The following is a 20,627-nucleotide window of genomic DNA, read 5'->3' as shown; positions in this document are numbered from 1 at the left end:
CTCCGCGTAATTGTGTATAGCTGTTAAATTATTTATTCTTTATTACCTTCCTCCAATAAGCAGTATATATACATATATACAGAAACAGTATGATGTGTGTGATGAGTATATCGTATATATAATATATATAGAGTGGTCGTGAAATTGAAAAAATGGAAGCAGAGATACATCGTGCCACGTCCGTCAGTGATAAGTAAGATAATTAAGAAGTTGTTATTTAGCTCTTAGCTTATATATATTCTTCTATTTCGGATCTATACTTCATTCAGAAATACTCCGTGTGTATAACGTGGCTTTGGTGATAATCACAGCATCCCAGATAGTCTCTGCAAAGATCATTTTCATCAATATATACAGAGTGGGGCATTTTGTTGGTTGATTTTAAGGGCGACACAAGACAGCGATATCAATAATTTGTTTACAGATGGCGCCACTTTCGAGAAATTCATTAATTATTTTTTTTTAAATAATTTTTCTTAACGAAATTTAATATTTTAAAATTAAAAACTTATGTGTGTAACTCATGGAAAAATTTTAAAAAAGTCCTTAACTAATATATATGAATATATATGAATTAAACAAAAAAAATCAATTAAAAAAAAATAATTAGTAAATTTCTCGAGAAAGTGGTACCATCTATAAATAAATCCCTTCCTTGAAGTCAAACAACTTTTGTGCGGTTTTTTTTGTAAAAGACGTAGAGGAAAAAAACATGATCCATCCTGTATATGCGTTGGCACACAATATTTTAACAACAAATAAATATAATTTTCAATCAAAAAAAGGATATGTATACAAAAAAAATGCGACCATCTGATATATCTGAGATGCTAATATTTGTGAAATAATTCAATCGAGACGATGCCTAACGCGGTAGCTTGTAAGTATATCTGCATGGTGATAACAAATTGTAATATTCACTTTTTATTCTAGTCATTATATATGTATATATTATATATGTCATAGAGAGCGAAGGTGACATTATTAGTTATATAAGTTATTTATGAGCATTTCACGATTGTGCGAATTTCGCGGTTCGAAACTTGATTTTCTGCGCGAAATTTTAATCTTAATGACAAAAACACAATTAATTATTATAGTGATATCAACGTAACAATTCCATTATCGAAATAAATCGTGACGATTTTCAAATTTCCATTTTATATAAAAAAAAGCTCGACTCTCGATAATATTATGTTTACATTTTTTACGCTTATACGAAATATACACTCGACATCTCGATATAGTTTCCTTTCTGAGACTATAAATATAAAATAATAATAATTAATATAATTATTATTATTTAATAACAATTAAAAATAATATTAATAATTATAATTTTATTTATTAATTTTTTTTTACTATATATTTTACTATATAATTTGTGAAATTTATTTTCACAAATCGACGTGTGTGTTTTATCATACATAAACATAACGTACGCGTTGATTTTCGTGTCGCTTCCAGAGATTTCTCTTTCTAGATTTAAACGCCCATTAGCCATTTATCGAAACCAAAGATCTAAAAATATCTTGCAACTCCTGTGCCAAATCGAAAAAGGCGCTCATTGTTATATATATTGTATATGCAGCTTTTTTTTTAAGCTGAATGTAGCGATTAAAGAGGGGGAAGGATCTACTTTCGTCATTTTTTTTTCGTCGATTACACTTGTTTACAGCCAAAAATGATTTTAAACCAGACAAAATGTTTCTTATAGTTGTTTGGGTACTAAAAACGATGCCACAAACCAAATTTCACTAGCACATCAGATTTCCAAAATAATTGAGGTTAATGTGTAAAAAAATGACTATTTTTGCGATTTTTTTTATTTTATTTAAGATTTTAATTTTTTATTTGATTTTTTATTTGAGATTTATTTTATTTAAGATTTTTTTGTAAAAAAAGGTTAACGTTATCTGAAAAGTCTGATTAAATATATCATGAATATATTGTTCATCCCTTATAAAATAAATTTTTTTTAATTTTAATATCTTACTTTTTAACCATGTTATGAAAGATTAAAGCTGGGATCTATTTCTCATATGGAGATGTTTCTGAGGAAAAAAGATTTTTTGGAAAAAAATTATTTTTTCCAAACTTGATTTTACCATTATTGTCCCTCTTTAAATCATATAACTTTTATTTGGAACATTTTTTGGAAAATGCATTTGTTTTGAAAAATTCAAGGTGGGCAATTAAAATGAGACACCCTCTTTATAAATATATATTTAGTGAAATCTGTCACGATAAATTACACTGTGTACATATATCGATAGTTCCTAAACTACAAATTATGAATATAATTATATGACTTCATCATCATAAGCGGAATATTTGCTATCTCAGCAAAACGCTGCATTTAAATCCTTCCTAACACAACTAAAAAATAAGATATCGAAATAAAAAAATGCATTTTATAGGGGATGAACAATACATTCGTGACATCTGATCAGAATTTCCAGATAACGTTAATCTTTTTCACAAAAAAATCTCAAATATCGGAAAAAAAATCATTTTTTGCATATTAAACCTCAATTATTTCGGAAACCTGACACACTGATAAAAATTGGTTTTCAACATCCAAAAATCTATAAGAAACACCTTGTCTGTTTTAAAATAATGAAAAAAAAAAAAATTTTTTTGTAAACTAGTGTTATCTAACTTACGCCTCATTACTCGTGTGCACACTGAAAGATATGAACGATTGTTTGAAGAATATTTTTTATTGATTTCCTTCGTATAGACTTCTTTTTTTTTTACAGTGCTTTTCTGCCATTTATATAAGGACAGTTACCATTTTATCCTCATATGTCTCTCACTTAAACGCACTTTTACTCGCGTTTCATTTCCTCGATCGTATTAGTTTGTGCATTGTGCATAAATATAAGGACACAACAAACGAGATACATTTGCTAATAAGATATAAATATATACATTTACATACATACAAAACACACACATACACACGCGACAAAAGAAAAAATTCAAAAGAAATGTTTACAAGTACAAAATGTGGCACAGAATATATTTGTATCAGGTTTATTAACATTAATATATTGTACGTGATATTAATAGAACATGACACAATGGAATAAGTAAATCGATGTTGTGTATATATATATATATATATATAAATATTCCTCATATTCCTGAAAAAAAATATTCTTTTTACAGAAAAATTCCCCGAGAATAAATGGTTCATTAAGAAATCTCTTCTCTGAATCGTCCCGTCGATTGAAATGACTCCTTGCGTATAACAAGATCACTTTTCCCTTCTGTTATGTAAATAGATTTCTAGGTACGAGATAAATTATACGTGTCTTTTCTTGTACGTATGCAAAAGATTTTTTATATTGCAACTAAAAAAAGAAAGCTTTTATAAAAAAATTGAAAATATCAGGAAATACTGTCAAAATTAAAGGACCACTTCGATCAAATTCCAATTATTTTAATCGTTGATTAATTTACAGGGCGCGATCAACATGAAAATTTCTATCGATAATTCAACATACTTAAATGCAATATAATAAAAAGTATGTAAATTGGAAACTTGCACATTATTTTCTCACTATTTTATTTTGCTTCCTTTATGAACAAACTGGTTTTTCAATTTTGGTTTCCTCATAGAGGAAGCTTTGTGTTTCTAAAAAAACAAAATTTTGAATAAAAAATATTTTTGATTTTAAAATTTTAATACAAAATATTTTTTATTCAAAATTTTGCTTCTTTTTCATATTATAATAATATTAAGTAAGTTATAGTGTAATATAGTAATATTAATATTACAATACAATATAGAATTGTATAATAAAAATGAGACAAACTTTACTGTTGATCATTCTGCAAATTAATCAATGATTAAATTAATCTGATTGTAAGATTTATGCAGAGGATTCATCAGAGGAGGGAAAGTACGGATATAAGAAAATCAATAATCGATTTATCGAATCAAAGATATTGTATTATCATTGTGAAGATTGTGACTATATTACAATATAAAAAAGTCAACGATGGAGAGAAAAATCAATGTTGCAGCAATTTGATCGATCGGATGATCTCTCGAGGTCATGGTTTGGTCTATAAAGTTTCAGCCAGGTTATTCTCAAAGTCTCTTCAGCGTCTTCCGGCGATGATCGGGGCGGAGTAGGCGGCCGGCAGGGCGGAATACGCGGCCGGCAGGGCGGAATACGCGGCCGGAAGTGCGGAATACGCGGCCGGAAGTGCGGAGTATGCGGCCGGTAGAGCGGAATATGTCAACGGGGCCGCCAGATAAGGGGCGGCTATCGCGTGATTGATAGCGTGCGCGTTGTAACTGCTGGCGTAAGTCCCGACCGTCAGAGCCGCGGGCACCGCCGCCGGAATCGTTGGTACCACTCCGGCATTACAGGCGGCTACGAGGAGAGCGCCGAAGATGGTCTTCATCATGCAAATTGCAAATATTTTTATTAGGAGTTGTAAAGTTTGCTCGATCAGAGTCGTGGTTTCAAAGTCTTTGATATAAAAGATCATATGTGCGGAGAATTAATCAATAATATAAAAAAATGCAGAATATTAAAGCTTCTGGATCGCCGTGGCCATGTTAGATTGTGACGTCAGAGGCGAGAAAGCACACGCTGAAAATTCTTACATGCCATTTTTAAATGAAAAGATGTTGCGATGAAGCACTACTTCAAATGGCTTTAGCATATACTTTTAAAATACTCGAAAACTATTCTTTTCTTTTGATAGTCAATCAACAACCATAAAATGAGATCGTAATATTAGACTTTGTCATGCAGAATGACTGCGCATGTGCAAAGACCAGACGGACTGGGCCTCATGTTATACAGTCATTTTATACAGTTGTTGATTGATTATAAAGGGAAAAGGGGATAGTTTTCGAGGTATTTTAAGAGTGTGCTAAAGTCATCTGAAGTGCTGTTTCATCGAAATATCTTTTTATTTCGAAATGGCATCTAAGAATTTTTAGCGTGTTTTCTCGCCTCTGACGTCACAATTCCAACATGATCGGTGAGGAGCCAGGAACCTTAAAAAATTAAACTGACAAAGTTTGAAGGGAAAAAGAAGATTTTAAAATAAACATTTTTTATTAATACTAATTTTCTTTATATAACGTTTACTTTTAATACTACATGATATGAGTTTGTGATTTTTTAGTTTGTGACCTTTGTATTAAAATTATATAATGGAGGAATTTTTGAGCATTTACTATAAAAAGAGTGAATTACTTTTATTTATGTATTTGTTCCGTGTCTTTTTTGTTCCAGATTAAAATACAATTTAATTTTTCCACTTATACGTTGTTGTTTATTGTTTAAGTCACTAACTCCTATTTCATACCATGTAATATAAAACTAAATGTCGTAGAGAAAAATAATATTAACAAAAAATATTTACTTTGAAGTCTTCTATTTCCCTTCAAAATTTGTCGGTTTAGTTTTATAATATTTTCTGTATACAAATATATTTATGTTTTTAAAAAAATGTATACAGGGTGAGGAAAAAAGTCTGGAAACGATCAAATATATCGAAAATAAAGCATTTTATAGAAAAATGTTTGAGACAAAAGTTGTAGGGTTTAAAAAAGTCTATTTATTAGCTTTATCAGTTTACCCTTATAATTTTTTATGCAGAATGTTGCAAAGAATCTATTTATATAAAACATTTAGAGTAATTCCATTTAAAAAAATCGAGTTAATCTTGAAATGACCTTGAAAAAATGCTACCGAAGGTTAAACTGATAAGGCTAGTAAATAGATCTTTTAAACTCTATAATTTTTGTCTTAAACATTTTTCTATAAAATGCTTTATTTTCGAGATATTTGACCATATCTAAACTTTTTCCTCACCCTATACATTTATATATTTAAAAAAAATATATATATATATGTGTGAATAAATATCGATAAAAAATATATTGTGTCTCAAAATTGGGGGCAAAATTTATTTATATATTAATAAAACTGGCAACAAGCGTATATTATTTATTCTTTTATAATTCGTATTAAAATACGAATTAAATTAATTACGAAAAAAAAACTTACGAAGATTTTGATCATCATTTTGATGGAGATAGAGTGATTGTCTTCGCTGCGAAAACACTGCGATGTTATTCTCGATTACTTCGGTGTCTTTTATATACCGTCCCCTTACGGGAACAAAGTTCTCTCCCACTCTATAACTACTATTTGTTGTACAATTCGCGGGGGCGTATCCGGAATAATTTACTACGCGACTCTTTCTTCTCTCTCTCTCTCTCTCTCTCTCTCTCTCTCTCTCTCTCTCTCTCTCTCTCTCTCTCTCTCTCTCCGTTTTTAGATTGAGCCAAATTTTCGTCATCGCTCTAGTCACTTAAATTGCAGGCATCGATCCGAATTTCGTCCATGATACATGATTCATGCGTATTATGTAGAAATATAACAAATAACGATATAGCGTGCGAAAAGCAGAATAATTAATTATTCTGCTCAGACAGAACCTACGACACGTATAAGTCGCTAACGTAAGTCTAGTAGTTTACGTGATGCAATATCGTACTATCATCCTTTCGCTTTCGCGTAACCCAATTAAAGAAAAAATATTCAATGACTCCTTCAAATCTATATATGCGTCCCAAACTTTGTGTTTCTTTAAATTATAAAAAGTGTAATTTATGCTCTACTTGTAATTCGCGTCTGACATCTATCTTCATTCTTCTATCTGTCATTGTTTCGTCTTGAAACATTTCTTATGGGATTCATTGTTATTCCATGGCTTCGAGAAGCTATATAATACCATTCTCTCTTTACCAATCACTCTTCTTTGTCCGATGTGTTTCTTCTTCGATCATCATCTTTGTGTTAGACGTTCCTTTGTGAGGAAGTCGAAGGGATAGAACGACCGGGATCAATGCTCCACTGGTGCCCTCGAACCGATCGACTTTATGCAAAGCGATCGCCGGGATTTGTTTTTGCCGTCGATCAGAAGCAGGATACACCTTTCAAGGTCGCTGGCGGATGTGGTCGGGTGGGATTCGAGTTTCCAGCTGCTACCGTAGGCCCTCGCCTGTTCTTGCTCCGGGTAATTCAGAGTGAAGGCCCCCCTCGGGATGTGTATACTCTCTTACTCTCTGCATCTCTTTCTTTGCCCTGCGTTCTCAAGAAACAGGAACTCGGGACTCGATTCCTATCTTCAGCGAACGACGATTCCTTCGATATCGCTTTCGTTTCGTTTCTTCTCGTCTTCACGATTCGACGCACTTTCCTCGGCTACGTGATTTACTTGCCGAAGAAGCTACATTACGTAAATTGTCGGCCACATACCTCGGGGTATCAGAGCGTGTGACCTAGAAATGTCGGTGCTAGAGTCGCGACCGGACTCGCGATGGCACGAATCGGAAATATTTCGGGTTTTATCTATTGAAAATGAATCTTTTCTTCTTCAAAAATATCTTCAGATTACGCTTCATTAAGTTATCCGAATTAAAATTCTCTATCATTATTATTTTATAAAATTTTCACGCACTTCTTTATCTAAGATCAAAACTATAATTCATTTTAATTGAGGAATGATGTTAATGATAAATTTTCAAACTTCTTGAAGTAAAAAGACCGAGTATAATGGTACGTTTTTGAGGTGAAGATTTCAAGATTTTCTTTTTAATGACTAATTTTTTTATCCGAAATCATGGTGATCTAGATCAAGCGATGCGCCCGATTCTATATAGGAAATAGATTTGCCTGCGTCAATACCAGGTATCTGCCCAATCGGAATTATGTAAATGAACATGACGGACGGTTACGTAATCCTGCGTACCTACGCATATGGTCGAATAGTACAAGGTATATGTATGTGTGCGACGCAACAGGAAAAATGATTACGTGAAACGCGTCCAGTGTTGACCAATACACTGTGTGGGTAACAATTGACAGAATTAGTTCTGTTTCCGTATTAGAAGAAATTATATAGCAGATTGTATGGTCTCATGGACTCTTCGAATTTCACAGACGTTCTGCTCCATTAATTTCGATCTCGCGTGTCTCCTTAAATAGAACTTTTTTATTATTATACATTCTATTCTTACATATACAGGTTGTAACTGACATTGAACAAACATATACGCAGCCATACGGCCACAGAATCTGATGATGCTCCATATATGTTTTTTCAGTTACATTCTGTATATACATTATATCTTTAAATAAAATAAAATAAATATACAAAGAAAAGATATCGAGAGGAAAATCCTCCAGAATAGAGAGATAAAGTTATCCGGATACTCTTGAGATGTGAAAAAGATGAAGAAGAGAAGCTGAATAAACTCACGTGTTTTCAGAAAAGAAGACATTTTGCTAACAAAGATAGACGTAATGTCACTGCGTAACTCTAGTCGTTTAATTGAAGGTTAAATTGTTGCAAATCGATGACGAAAACCTGGACTTCGAAAGGAAAGTCACTTGACAATGCTCGTCGTGCTCGGGTTCGGGAGAGTCGTGCCAAGAAAGAAAGAAAGAAAGAAAGAAATAGAGAAAGAGAGGCGCGTTTCGCGCATCGACACGCATAATGTTCGCTAACCAGGAGACATCGATGACCTTGATGAAGCGGTAGTTGGGGGTCGAACAACGCGGTATAAAGGCTTTTGGCTTTTGATTCGCAAAGCAGATTCCTCGAGTTCTTTCCTCGCTTCGATAGGTTCCATCCTCTCAATCGTAAACATGTTCAAGCTGGTAAGTCCCTTTTTTTCGTATTATTTACAATTATTATATAACTATTTAACTATTAACAAAGATTGATAATGAAGATTTGCGATTAAATGATCGCAAAATTAGGATTAGAGTATTATTTCACCATCATAATTCCATATATTTTTTATTGCAACAGAGTATAGATAGAATTGCACCTTATCTAAGCACTTCCTGATAGATTCCTTACCTACTGCAAAAGGTATTCCTATTTCTCTGACTAGTTGGTGCTTTAGCAGCTCCCTCTTTGGCCAGAGTGTCCGAATTGTACCTTATTGACAAACGACATTTTATTAGATAATGGTGTCGTGACATTTCGCAAACTAATATAAACGCAAACCCGATTGGTTCTTGCAGTGCATCCTCGCCGCCGTTTGTGCCGCCGTTTACGCTGCACCCGCGCCTGCGCCGGGCGCAGTTTTGGCTGCACCAGCAGTCGCGGCGATACCAGCCCCGATCGTGACAGCCAGCAGCAGCCAGGTGATCGCCAGGAACTACAACACTCTGGCCGCAGCACCTTTGGTAGCTGCACCTCTGGCAGCTGCACCCTTGGCAGCGGCACACTTCGCAGCTGCACCTCTGACAGCGGCACACTTTGCAGCTGCACCCTTGGCAGCGGCACCCCTGACCTACGCTGCAGCCCCCTTGGCTGGTTATGGCACTCATGCCGTTGCTCCTGCTGCGTATTCTGCCTACTCAGGACCCATTATACTGTGATTTGTTTCGATGAACCGACCGGACTTGGATCTCTCCATAGACGAATCGATAGATTAACGGATCAAGTGTCGCTCAAGCCTTTTCATTTCGACGATGTTAAGTTTGTGTAATGCTCTAGTTAATTGAAATAAAAATGTTCAATCTTTTTCACCTCAACCATGGTATTCTTTACTTACTACTGTTCGCATCCTGTCCTTCGACACTTACATCCTTTTGGATCTTCTCTCTTCTCGTTGCGAGCAAGTAAGATCTTCATTAAAACAGGAGATATTTTTATTAATTTATTTATATCAGCACTACGATATTGCACTATATTTTCGATCATTATATATTAAATTATTACTATTATTATTAATACTTTCGCTCCTAAATTCCTAACGTCGGCTATAGTATCTGTGCTACAACCTGTGGGTATCAACGTGTGTTACAGTTGTCCATAAATATTGTTTTTATATATAAATTCCATTTGTATTTAATCAACTATTACTCTATATTAATGTAGATAAGTTAACAGCATATAACGATATTATACAGAATGTATATACAGAATGTACCAAAATTAGATTGACAAACTTCAGGCAGTTATAAAAGACATCAAAACAAGCATATTTTGTCAATAAACTAATGTCCGCAAATGAGCTGTTTTGGCACTAGAGAATCAGAGACTAAAATATTGTTTGATACATGTAGAACATTATTTGACAATAAGAAAATTGTTTAACAATAAGAACATTGTTTGACAATAAGAAAATTGTTTAACAATAAGACATTGTTTGACATTATTTTATATTGTTTAACATTGTTTAAATAAGACATTGTTGACTAAGCTCCAGTATTACAGCATTAAGTATTTATTCAGCGTTACACTTACAATTAGTATTCATTATTATTTAATCGAAATTTATGTTCGAAATGGACAAGTTTTTTTTATAAAGAACTGATCGATATGCATCAGACTTATGGAAAAACTAGATATATTATGGAAGAGAAGAAAATATATTTCACTTCAAAAATAATTCAAGTGCCAAAACAACTCATTTGCGGACATTTATGTGGACAACTTATTTGTCGTTTATTGACAAAATTGGTTTGTTTTGATGCCTTTTATAACCATCTGAAGTTTGTCGGTCTAATTTTGGGATATCCTGAATTAAACAAAATTTATTTGGTTTTGAAAGGGAAAAAGTTGATAATCTTGAATTTTAACAAATATGATTTTTCAAGGTTATTTGAAGGTCAACTTAATTTCTTAAATGGAACCACCCTATTTCTTTGATATAAATCGATTCCTCGCAATATAGATATACATATAATAATAATGTCATACTATCGCGAGTAACAATAAAGCGCGTTTCTACATCCGGAGCGAAAAGCTTATAATATACGCTTTGTATGTGTTGGAAGTTAATTGTAATGTTCCTCAGAAAATATGCAGAAATCTTGTCAGAACATCTTCTCTCTCTGGAAACAACGTCCACTAAGATAATTGCGCAATTCGATTATTCTCCTGGCCCCGTAGGATCTCTTCTTGGAACGAGCTCTTGGAAGGAAACGCGATTGTACATATATATATGCGCATGATACGAGTTTAATTTGCTTAATACAGAAGAGTGCGCCCCGGGCGATTTACGTCACGGCGTAATCAAGGAAATAAAAGCAAACCGCGAAGGGAGAGCCGAGAACTTGTCCGTCGACGAGAAGAGATTGTGTGCGCCGGTATAATTTTCTCAACATACGGCCGATCCTGTTTCGGATTCCCGTCTCTTCTCTTTCTCTCTGTCTCTCGTTCTCAGTCAACCGGATCTCAACGGAGGCGAATTCAAGGCGGGACGCCCGCATATTTTTTCTCAAGTTCAAGTTCGCCGAGATTCTACGGAACACTGCTTTAATCGCTCGAGAGATCGATCAAAGCCTCTCTCTTTCTCTCTCTTTCTCTCTATATACAATCATTAACATGTCGAATATACTGCGCCGATTTAGATTAGCTCAATTAAAGCCCGAATAAAGATTGTATGATATATACCTATCGAATAATAAAATGAATTTAACTTTTTAATGTTCTTGCTACTCGTTCTTGCGTTTAATAAAATTCTTCTTCTTTTGTTGAAATTTTTTAATTGCACAATTATATATGTTTTATATATGTAATGAGACATATGCGTGGGTATATCCTGACGTCAGTGGCCCAGAACGTTAAACGCGTTAAATAACGCACAACATTGTTTCGTCTTTATATTAATTAATAATTTATATTAATTTGTCGGGCGCAATTACACAAATCTGTTTTTTTTCCTTTTCTCAGGCTTGCTGCCTCATATGCATACTTATCGATATGGAAAAAAAAAAGATAAAAACCGCGGAAACGTCAATCTTTCAACATTTTGACATATCGCCTTTGAATTTTATTCGCGAATTAAGCACGATAGATGGTATACTTAATTTTTCTATTATGAAAACTCGATATTTAATATGATACAAATTTTGAAAAATTAGAAAAAATTAGAGATTTAGTTTCTTTAAATTATCAATTTTTTAATTTTTTTTTAAAATCGAGATTTAGTTTAAAAAATCTAATAATATGAGAATGTATATACAGAAAACTAAAATTGCAATTTAACAAAAAAAATTATGGTATATGAAAGAAATTTATGTATCGATCCCTGTTTTATCTTTTTCAACAATCAAGGATTAGTTTAAAAAATATAACAATAAGAGAATGTATACACAAAAGGCTAAAATTACGATTTAACAAAAAAAGACAAACAAATATACTTAAAATTCTCTTATTGTTAGAGTTCTCATATAAATTTGGAATTAAAAATTCTTATATAATTTATGATATATGAAAGGAATTATATAACGTATCGAATCCTTTTTCAAAAATCAAGGATTAGTTTTAAAAATGTAACAATAAGAGAATGTATACACCGAAGACCAAAACTGTGATTTAATAACACAAAAAGATAAACAAAAATTCTTAAAATTCTCTTAGAGTTTTCATATAAATTTAAATTAAACATTTATATATATATATTTTTTTTATACTTTAATTAACATTAAATTGAATTTTTTAAAATACTTATTAAGTATAAAAAATAGTATAAAAACTTTATTATACTTATATAAGATAATAATTGAGTATATATAGACAAATAATAAAAAAGAGGCAAAGTAACAAATTTATTTTTATAAATTATCTTATAAAAATAAGAAATTCTCAGTTCCCTGGCCTGTCACAAACCCAGAATTCAGACAACACACCGTCACAAAATAATTTTAGGATTATATACAATTTTTTTGTGTTATAACTGATTTATATTAGTCACTGTTATTAACAACATTATTATTTATTTTATTAAATTCTATTTTATTAATAAATATCATTATTAAACTTTGTCCTAAGTTTTAATTCTCAGTCCCCTGACATTAAAATTATTTGCATTGTAAAGTCATATACGATCTCAGCGAAATAGTTACTTGCACCGAATGAATGAGTTTGAAGTAAAGTTAGCGTACGTCAGTCATTTTTATTCATTTTTATTTTTATTTATTTCATTTTGCGTGATCTGTTATGATGAATACGTGTTAGGTCAGTCAACTTTTCAGCCCCCTGGTAAGTGTTATGTTACAAGTTTATTGTTTTTATTAATTTTCATTTAATGTAAATTATGCATAAGTTTAACTTTTAAGTTTTCCTCAACTATTTAAATCTCTATATAATTTAAACGAGATATTTTTTATTTATAAACCTCAAAATTCTCAGTCCCCTGGTTCTCAGTCCCCTATTCTCAATTCCCTGGAAAACAATATGACAAGAGACTAAGCATTAACCGGAGGATTGATAAATGTATATTAAAACGAATGTATCTTTGTATTGAAAGAGCGTTTCGCATTGTTTCTTGATAGTTATTGGCAATTATCTTATTATTTTACTTACTTATTCAATATTCTCTTATGAAAGAAATTTTGTGATAGCAACTGTAGATTTTTTTCTGCAAAAAAGATAGTTTTTAGTTTTAAATATTAAATTTTTAATGCTTATTCGTTAATTCTTTTATTTAAATCTTAGTTCCTTGGAAATCTTCCCAGTCCTCCGACTATTATATGTTGTGGAAAAATGTTCGTAAAATCATAAATACACAATTTATTGACTGGCCGCTTTTATAACTGTAATAACATACCTTGTTTCATAAGCCAATTATAATCCATTAAATATATTAAAAGGGATGTGGACAAAAATAATATCAAATAATTCCTATTTTTGTAGAACGACCCATATATATATATATATATATATATATATATATATATATATATATATATATACATATGTATGATTTATGGTATATTATTGACATACGAAACAAACACTTACGTATCGATTCCTCTCAATCCACTTATCCACTTATTTTATCTTTTTTGCGAAAACCGAAAGCTAAAACAATTTATTCCAATCCGTACAGACAATCCTGTTTGCGACCGGCGTTTATAGAACAAGGTAAAGGGAGGGCGCGAGCTTGAGGGCGGATTAATAGTTGGAAACGAAAACGGAATTAATGGAAAAGTCGGTTTATGTTGCTAAGGGAAATCGAAGCGGAACCCATTTCGCGTGGTAAAACTCCCGGTATCGATAAAACTTGTCCAGAGCGAATACCTCGTCGTGACATTAAAATACCAAGGGTAAACGTCATTTAGATTCTCTCGATTCGTACGAGCGAATAAAGTTGTTGCGTAAAACGCAACAGTTTTTTATATTGCGATATTATGCATCTGTCAACTGCATCACGCACTTTTATGTAATTCGTAATTCTTTGCTCTCCACTTCGATGATGCAGTCTTCGGCCAATCAGATCGAAGATTAATTGTCGCACTTAACAATGCAAATAATTGATTCGCCAAATGCTAGTGTTGCCGATAGTTATCGACACAAATGTCATTAAATCGCGCATTAATTTATTCACAATATCGTTAAAATTATTAGAATCTACTTTAATAAATTATAAAATAATAATATTAATAATCTTCCGCAATTTTATTATTAGTCTTAATAATATTGATAATAAAATTGCGAAAAAATTAAAATTTTTTTAGATTTGACGAACAAAAATTTATACAAATTCAGTGACAGTAATAATATTACCGATATTAATATTTTTATCTGTTGTATAACTGGATAATTAAAGATAGACTTCCTGAAGAGTTAGAAAATTCTTTATATTACTATATTATTTGTTTCTTTTTTATATAATACTCAAATATTTGAAGTTCATAAGTGAACGTTCGAAGAACGGTACTTGCGGAAGGTTCAGGGCTAAACGAGGTTGATTACTCCGGAACGATCAAATCAGTATACGTATATAGGGACAGACGTAGGCGTTAAGAGAGTGTTCTCTTATGATCTCTAATCAAGTTTCATAATAACTCCAAAGGTCCCACCAAGTATCAATATATACATATATACATATACAATATACATAGGTAACATCGCAGAAGTAACATATTTTGTTGTAGTAAAAACTCGGCAAAAAAAAGAAATTACAGATATTTTAGTAATGTTCGAGGAAATGTGTGTGACGTGTATGTTTATATTCATAGAATTCTTTATTCTTTGTGCAAAATAAGTAGCATGCATCGCAAAATAATAAATAATCAGTACATTTTGTTTCCTATACCATAAATCATATAAGTATAAAAATTTTTAAATTTATATAAAAACTCTAAGGCTGTTTAAGAATTTTTGTCTATCTTTTTTTAAATCATATAGTTTTAAATTATAGGTTTTTAAATCATAGTTTTAGTCTTCTTTATGTATACATTCTTTTATTGTTTTATTTTTTTAAACTAATCCTTAATTTTTGATAAAGATAAAAAAAAGGAATCGATAAGTAAATTATTTTCGGACATCATAAATCATATAAGAATTTTTAATTTCAAATTTATATGAGAACTCTAAGGCTATTTAAGAATTTTTATCTATCTTTTTTTTGTAAATCAAGTCACAATTTTATACGTACGTTCTTTAATAAGAGAATCACGTAGCATTATAATTTTTCATCCATGCCAGAACACAAAAAGTCACCCTCCATATTTATCAAGGATGTAAAAATTAATGTAAATTAACCGGACTGTCGCATTAAAAATATGATCGTCGATCAAGCCCGTGATTAGATCCTCGTCGGATGAAAATCGCAGTCGATCACTAATTATCGATTGCCTCTATCATCTTTGAATTTTTCGCAATGAATTTATTAGGTTGAATTATCGCAGGATAGATTGTAAATTTAACTCTGATATTCATCGATTTTTAAAACTTTCGTGCAACAATATCTCTTTTTTTTTCTCTCCCAAATGTGTTCAACAATAATTAACAAAAATTTTCTTCAATACTATTATATATAAATCAAACTCTTACTAAATTTATATAACTTAATTAAAATTATATTATATAAATTAATTAGAATTAAAATTATATTTAAATTACTTTTACTAAAATTTTATTGATGTAATACGCTATTTATGTAAAGATTTACTCTCGAAAAATATAATATCGTGTGAAATACTGTAATCGTAAAAAATTGTAAAATAGGAGATTGCCTGATAATCATTTCATAATATCTCTTTGTCTTTCTCAAAAGTGTTCAACAATAATCATTAACAAAAATTTTGCTTAATATTACTATTATATAAACTTTTATTAAATTTTTATTAATATAATACGCAATTATTGAGAAATTTTATTCTTGGAAAATATAATATTGTAAGTAAAATTTGTAAAAACTTGTGAAAAATGTAAGATTTATATTCTCTAGGATTGATTGCTAAATAATCATTTTACAATATTTTCTTTCTCTCTCTCTCTCTCTCTCTCTCTCTTAAATATCTTCAACAATAATAATTAACAAAAAATTTTCTCGACACATTACTATTATATAAATTGAACTTTTACTAAATTGGTGTGTAATAGACAATTTTAGTCAGAATATTTACTTTCGGCAAATACAATATTGCCAAATACTATACGTACTTGTAAAAAATGTAAGATTTATAATCTTGACTAAAATGGCGGGGGGGGGGGAGAGATTGCCCGATAATCACTGTACAAAGTCAGCTAGGTACATTTATTTTCTTAGACACGCTTTCCGCGTGCGATATACAATAACAGGTTTACCTGTCCGGAGACTTTTGCAATACTGTACCTCGCGAGACAGAAAAGGAGAGTAGTCCCGACCACGCCTGGCCATCATGCGAGCGACCTTGAAGGATCATCACGTCCTCTCCTCCCCTATCCCTCGGTGTTAATGCACGGTCGCGCAACAAAGCTCGCATTGGTCGGCGGCATGAAAGAAAGAAAAAGAACGGGAAAAGAGAAGAAATCGTATGACCTAAGAAGAACGCGCGTTCGTTTTCCGTTCCGAGAGACGAGGCGACGCCCTCCCCGAAGGTACGCTTAAGAAAGAGGTGCAAAAGGGGGATCGGGAGCAGGAGGAGAAGGAGGTAAGAAGATTCGCGTGGTATGTGTCCGACAGGGGTTCCTTACTCCTATATAAGACGCGGTACGTCGTATTTTGGAGTATTATCGTACTCTGACTGCAAACCAGACAGACACACGAAGCCCTCAAGATGTTCAAGCTGGTAAGTCGATTGATTGAGATCTTTTTGTCTTTTTGACCCCGAGAGATCAGGGGGAGGGTCTATCTCTATCTGCTTCTCTGCCTTTTGTTGATATATAGGGGGATTATCGGGTGTTTTTGCGTTTATCCGAATCCCTATTGTATGTACATATATAATTGTTGTCGCGTTGTTTAACTGAAATGTATTTTCCAATCTAACGATAGAGATTAAAGAATGCGAGAGAGTAATCTCGCGGAAATTCCATTTATATCCCTCGCTTAGGATTTGCATGTTTTTAATTTATATTTATAATTTTCCGGGTCAATTGTTTATAAAAAAGTCCGAAAAGAGAAGTATATAAAATCTCAAAGAGAATTAGATAGATTTCACAAAATTTTGATAAATTGAATATAGTAGATATTAAATTTTAAAATTCTAAATCGCAAGTATTGTACAGAGAGAGATTTGTGCGTGCGTGTGTGTGTTTCTACACATTTCTAACGATGGGGTTAAGTATCTTAAAAACAAATAGATTCGAATTTGTTTGTATGGTTTCGAATTATCTATGTTTAATTCGAAAAAAAAAAAAAAAAAAAAAAAACACTAGACTCGAACCTGGATGAGATAAAAGTTCGAACTCTCTATGAACGGTGTTCATCGTCCGTTCTTATACTTAAGATCGTCCTAAGTGTCGTCTTGGATCCCATTCAACTAATCAATGGCTGCATAGCATCTTAAAATCATACTTAAGACGATCTTAAATATAAGAATACCATATATAAGTATTTCAAAAAACAAAAATACTACTTTTAAGCACATTCAAATCTAGATCATTTATGTTCGAATCTTTTGTAAGTACTTAGATATGTGTGGGGGTAGGTTGTAATTTTAATGGATGTTTAGGTGAGATGGGAAATGTGGATGTGTGGATGTGTGTGTGTCGCAAGTAACATAAAAACAATACATTTTTTTATTTTAGAGTTTGAGTACTACTTGTATAAGATTCTTTATGATAGAAAGTACTTATAAGTATAGAAGGTACTGTTTCGAATCTTGCAGGTATTCGATCTAACATTTGAACATAACTGCTCTAGATACGAGTACTTAGCAAGAATACAATATATGAAATATTATTTCTTACGAGTATTATTCGAATTCTAGAAAATGAAACTTGATTATTGGATTTGATTCAGATTTTTAAGTACATATTGAATTTGATCCCATTCCTACATATATTCTTGAATATTGCGCAATTGTATATTTATTGTATATTTGTTTACTTGTGTTTAGATTTTTTTATCTTAGAATTCGAGTACTATTTGTAAAAAAATTCGATTCTCTACGATGGAAAGTACTCATAAGTACTATTTTTCGAACTTTGCGGGTACTCGATCTAAAATTCGAACATTCTAAATTCGAGTACTTCGCAAGAGTACAATATATGGAATATTATTTCTTACGAATATAATTATTCGAACCCTAGAAAATGAAACTTTATTATTAAATTTGACTCGAATTTTTAGTATATATTGGATTGGATCTCATCTCTACATATATTCTTGAATATTACGAAATTGTATATTTAATATATTTGTTTAAATTTTTTTATGTTAGAATTCGAGTACTATTTGCAAAAAATTTGATTCTCTATGATAGAAAGTACTCATAAATACTATTTCGAATCTTGCAGGTACTCGACCTAAAATTCAAACACATAACTATTCTAGATTCGAGTACTTATAGTACAAGAGTACAATATATGAGATATTATTTAGTATTATTTGAACTCTAAAATATGAAACTTGATTATTAGATTCAAATTTTGGGTACATATATTGAACACTTGATTCTATCTCTATAAATATACATATTTCTTATAAAACCAAGGAAATGAACATTTTATATCGCCTTTATGCGACATCAAATCTAAATATCCTTTGTGTTATTAAAATTACATAATTATCACCGTATAAATACCACGTTGACATTATACGGGTGTCATTATTGTTGCAGTTGTGCATATTCGCCCTCCTGGCATTCGCCGCGGCTGCGCCCGCGCCCGGCCCCGCCCCCGCCCCAGCCCCCGGAGCGATCATCGGCGCCCCTCTCGTGACATCTTACAGCGCCCCGATCGTTTCCGCGCCGTTGACTTACAGCGCTTACGGCCAATACGGCCTCCCGGCTTACAGCGCGTACTCGGCGATTCCGGCCCTGCCGTACGCGTACAAGAGCTACGCGGCCTTGCCGTACGCCTTGTAAAAACGTAATAGCTTACGCGGAGGCCTAATCAAGGAGGCAACCAGGCAAACGCAGAGACCAAGGACACCGATCTCTCCTCCACGGATATTTTCACAGACGACGAGTTAATCGAAAACGAAGAAAAAAAAATCGCCCGTTCAATCTCTTCGAAAAATCGTCTTCCCCCCTCACCTTCTTATTTTCTCTTCACCCCCTACCCCCCCACCGTTCGGATAATTTCGCATTTACATCCAAGATTCAGAATCAATAAAGACGCTTAAAAGCAATTCTATGTTTCTTTTTTTCCTCAATCATATCCTTATTCTTATTTAGACGAAATAAACTGAGACTGACATTTCCGTTTTATGAGTGTTATAGCATTCGGATCCGGATTGAAATCGAGAGAAATTTTTGAGTTTGCATATATGGGCTTTTATAGGTGCAGATTTGTTTTTATACAATTTCAATGAAATAGAATATTTTCTTTTTATATAAAAATTGAATAAAATGAAATATTTGTGTTTCATCTGCAGGCATCTCAACGCAAATACGTTATAGTTCTTCCATTCAATCATTTCAATCGATGTAACATCGGCGGGAAGATGTAGGTTGAACATACAATGCGTATATACATATATCTTGAAAGAATCATCGATGACGTGCGAGCAACACATAATAAATGGACGCGTTACAGCGTTACATAAGTATTATTTCGAGCAGGCCTTTAAGACAATTCCCACGTAGGATAAAGCCAGGTAGGAATAAAGTCGTCGATCGTATTCTCTGGAGTACTATACATATATCGAGCGTAAACGTGACATAAACGCGATGATGAATCAATAAATTGAGCAAAGAACTTTATTTAATAGATATATAACACTAATTTACATCCAAAAATTATTTTAAAGCAGACAAAGTGTTTCTTATAGATTTTTGGGTGCTGAATATGATGGCACAAACTAAATTTCATTAACACGTCAGATTTCTAAAATAATTGAGGTTTAATGTGTAAAAAATGGCTTTTTTTGCGATATTTGACATTTTTTTGTAAAAAAGGTTAACATTATCTGAAAAGTCTGATCAGATATGAATATATTGTTCATCCCTTATAAATCGCATTTTTTTTATTTCAATATCTTATTTTTTAGCCATGTTATGAAAGATTAAAGCTGGGAATTACTTCTCACATGGAAATGCTCCTGAGGGAAAAAGGTTTTTTGGAAAAAAATATGTTTTCCAAAATTGATTTTACCATTATTTTGTCCCTCTTTAGATTATACAACTTTTGTCTGGAACATTTTTTCGAAAATGCATTTATTTCAAAAAATTCAAGGTGGGCAA

General features: G+C 32.1%; 1 protein-coding gene and 1 pseudogene across 2 annotated transcripts; one reads left to right on the top strand and one right to left on the bottom strand.

Annotated features, from left to right (window-relative positions):
• Positions 1 to 3,891: 3,891 nt before the first annotated feature.
• On the bottom strand, positions 3,892 to 6,237 carry LOC145934939 (uncharacterized). Its single transcript, XM_083035853.1, has 2 exons — positions 6,045 to 6,237; positions 3,892 to 4,416 (listed from the first exon to the last, which is right to left on the bottom strand). The coding sequence occupies exons 1-2, from the start codon at positions 6,060 to 6,062 to the stop codon at positions 4,114 to 4,116; spliced, it is 321 nt and encodes a 106-aa protein (XP_082891979.1). The 5' UTR covers positions 6,063 to 6,237; the 3' UTR covers positions 3,892 to 4,113.
• A 2,416-nt stretch (positions 6,238 to 8,653) lies between these two features.
• LOC145935221 (uncharacterized) lies at positions 8,654 to 19,573 on the top strand (annotated as a pseudogene). The gene is made up of 5 exons (XR_014425177.1): positions 8,654 to 8,705; positions 9,078 to 9,433; positions 13,901 to 13,935; positions 16,825 to 17,069; positions 19,062 to 19,573. The product of XR_014425177.1 is annotated as an uncharacterized LOC145935221 (transcript).
• Positions 19,574 to 20,627: the final 1,054 nt, after the last annotated feature.

This window comes from Prenolepis imparis, unplaced genomic scaffold, assembly GCF_030444845.1.
Source record: "Prenolepis imparis isolate NDT839.2.m4 unplaced genomic scaffold, iyPreImpa1.0 SCAF_4, whole genome shotgun sequence".
NCBI classification, from domain to species: Eukaryota; Metazoa; Arthropoda; class Insecta; order Hymenoptera; family Formicidae; genus Prenolepis; species Prenolepis imparis.
This window is presented reverse-complemented; position numbering and strand designations above follow the sequence as displayed.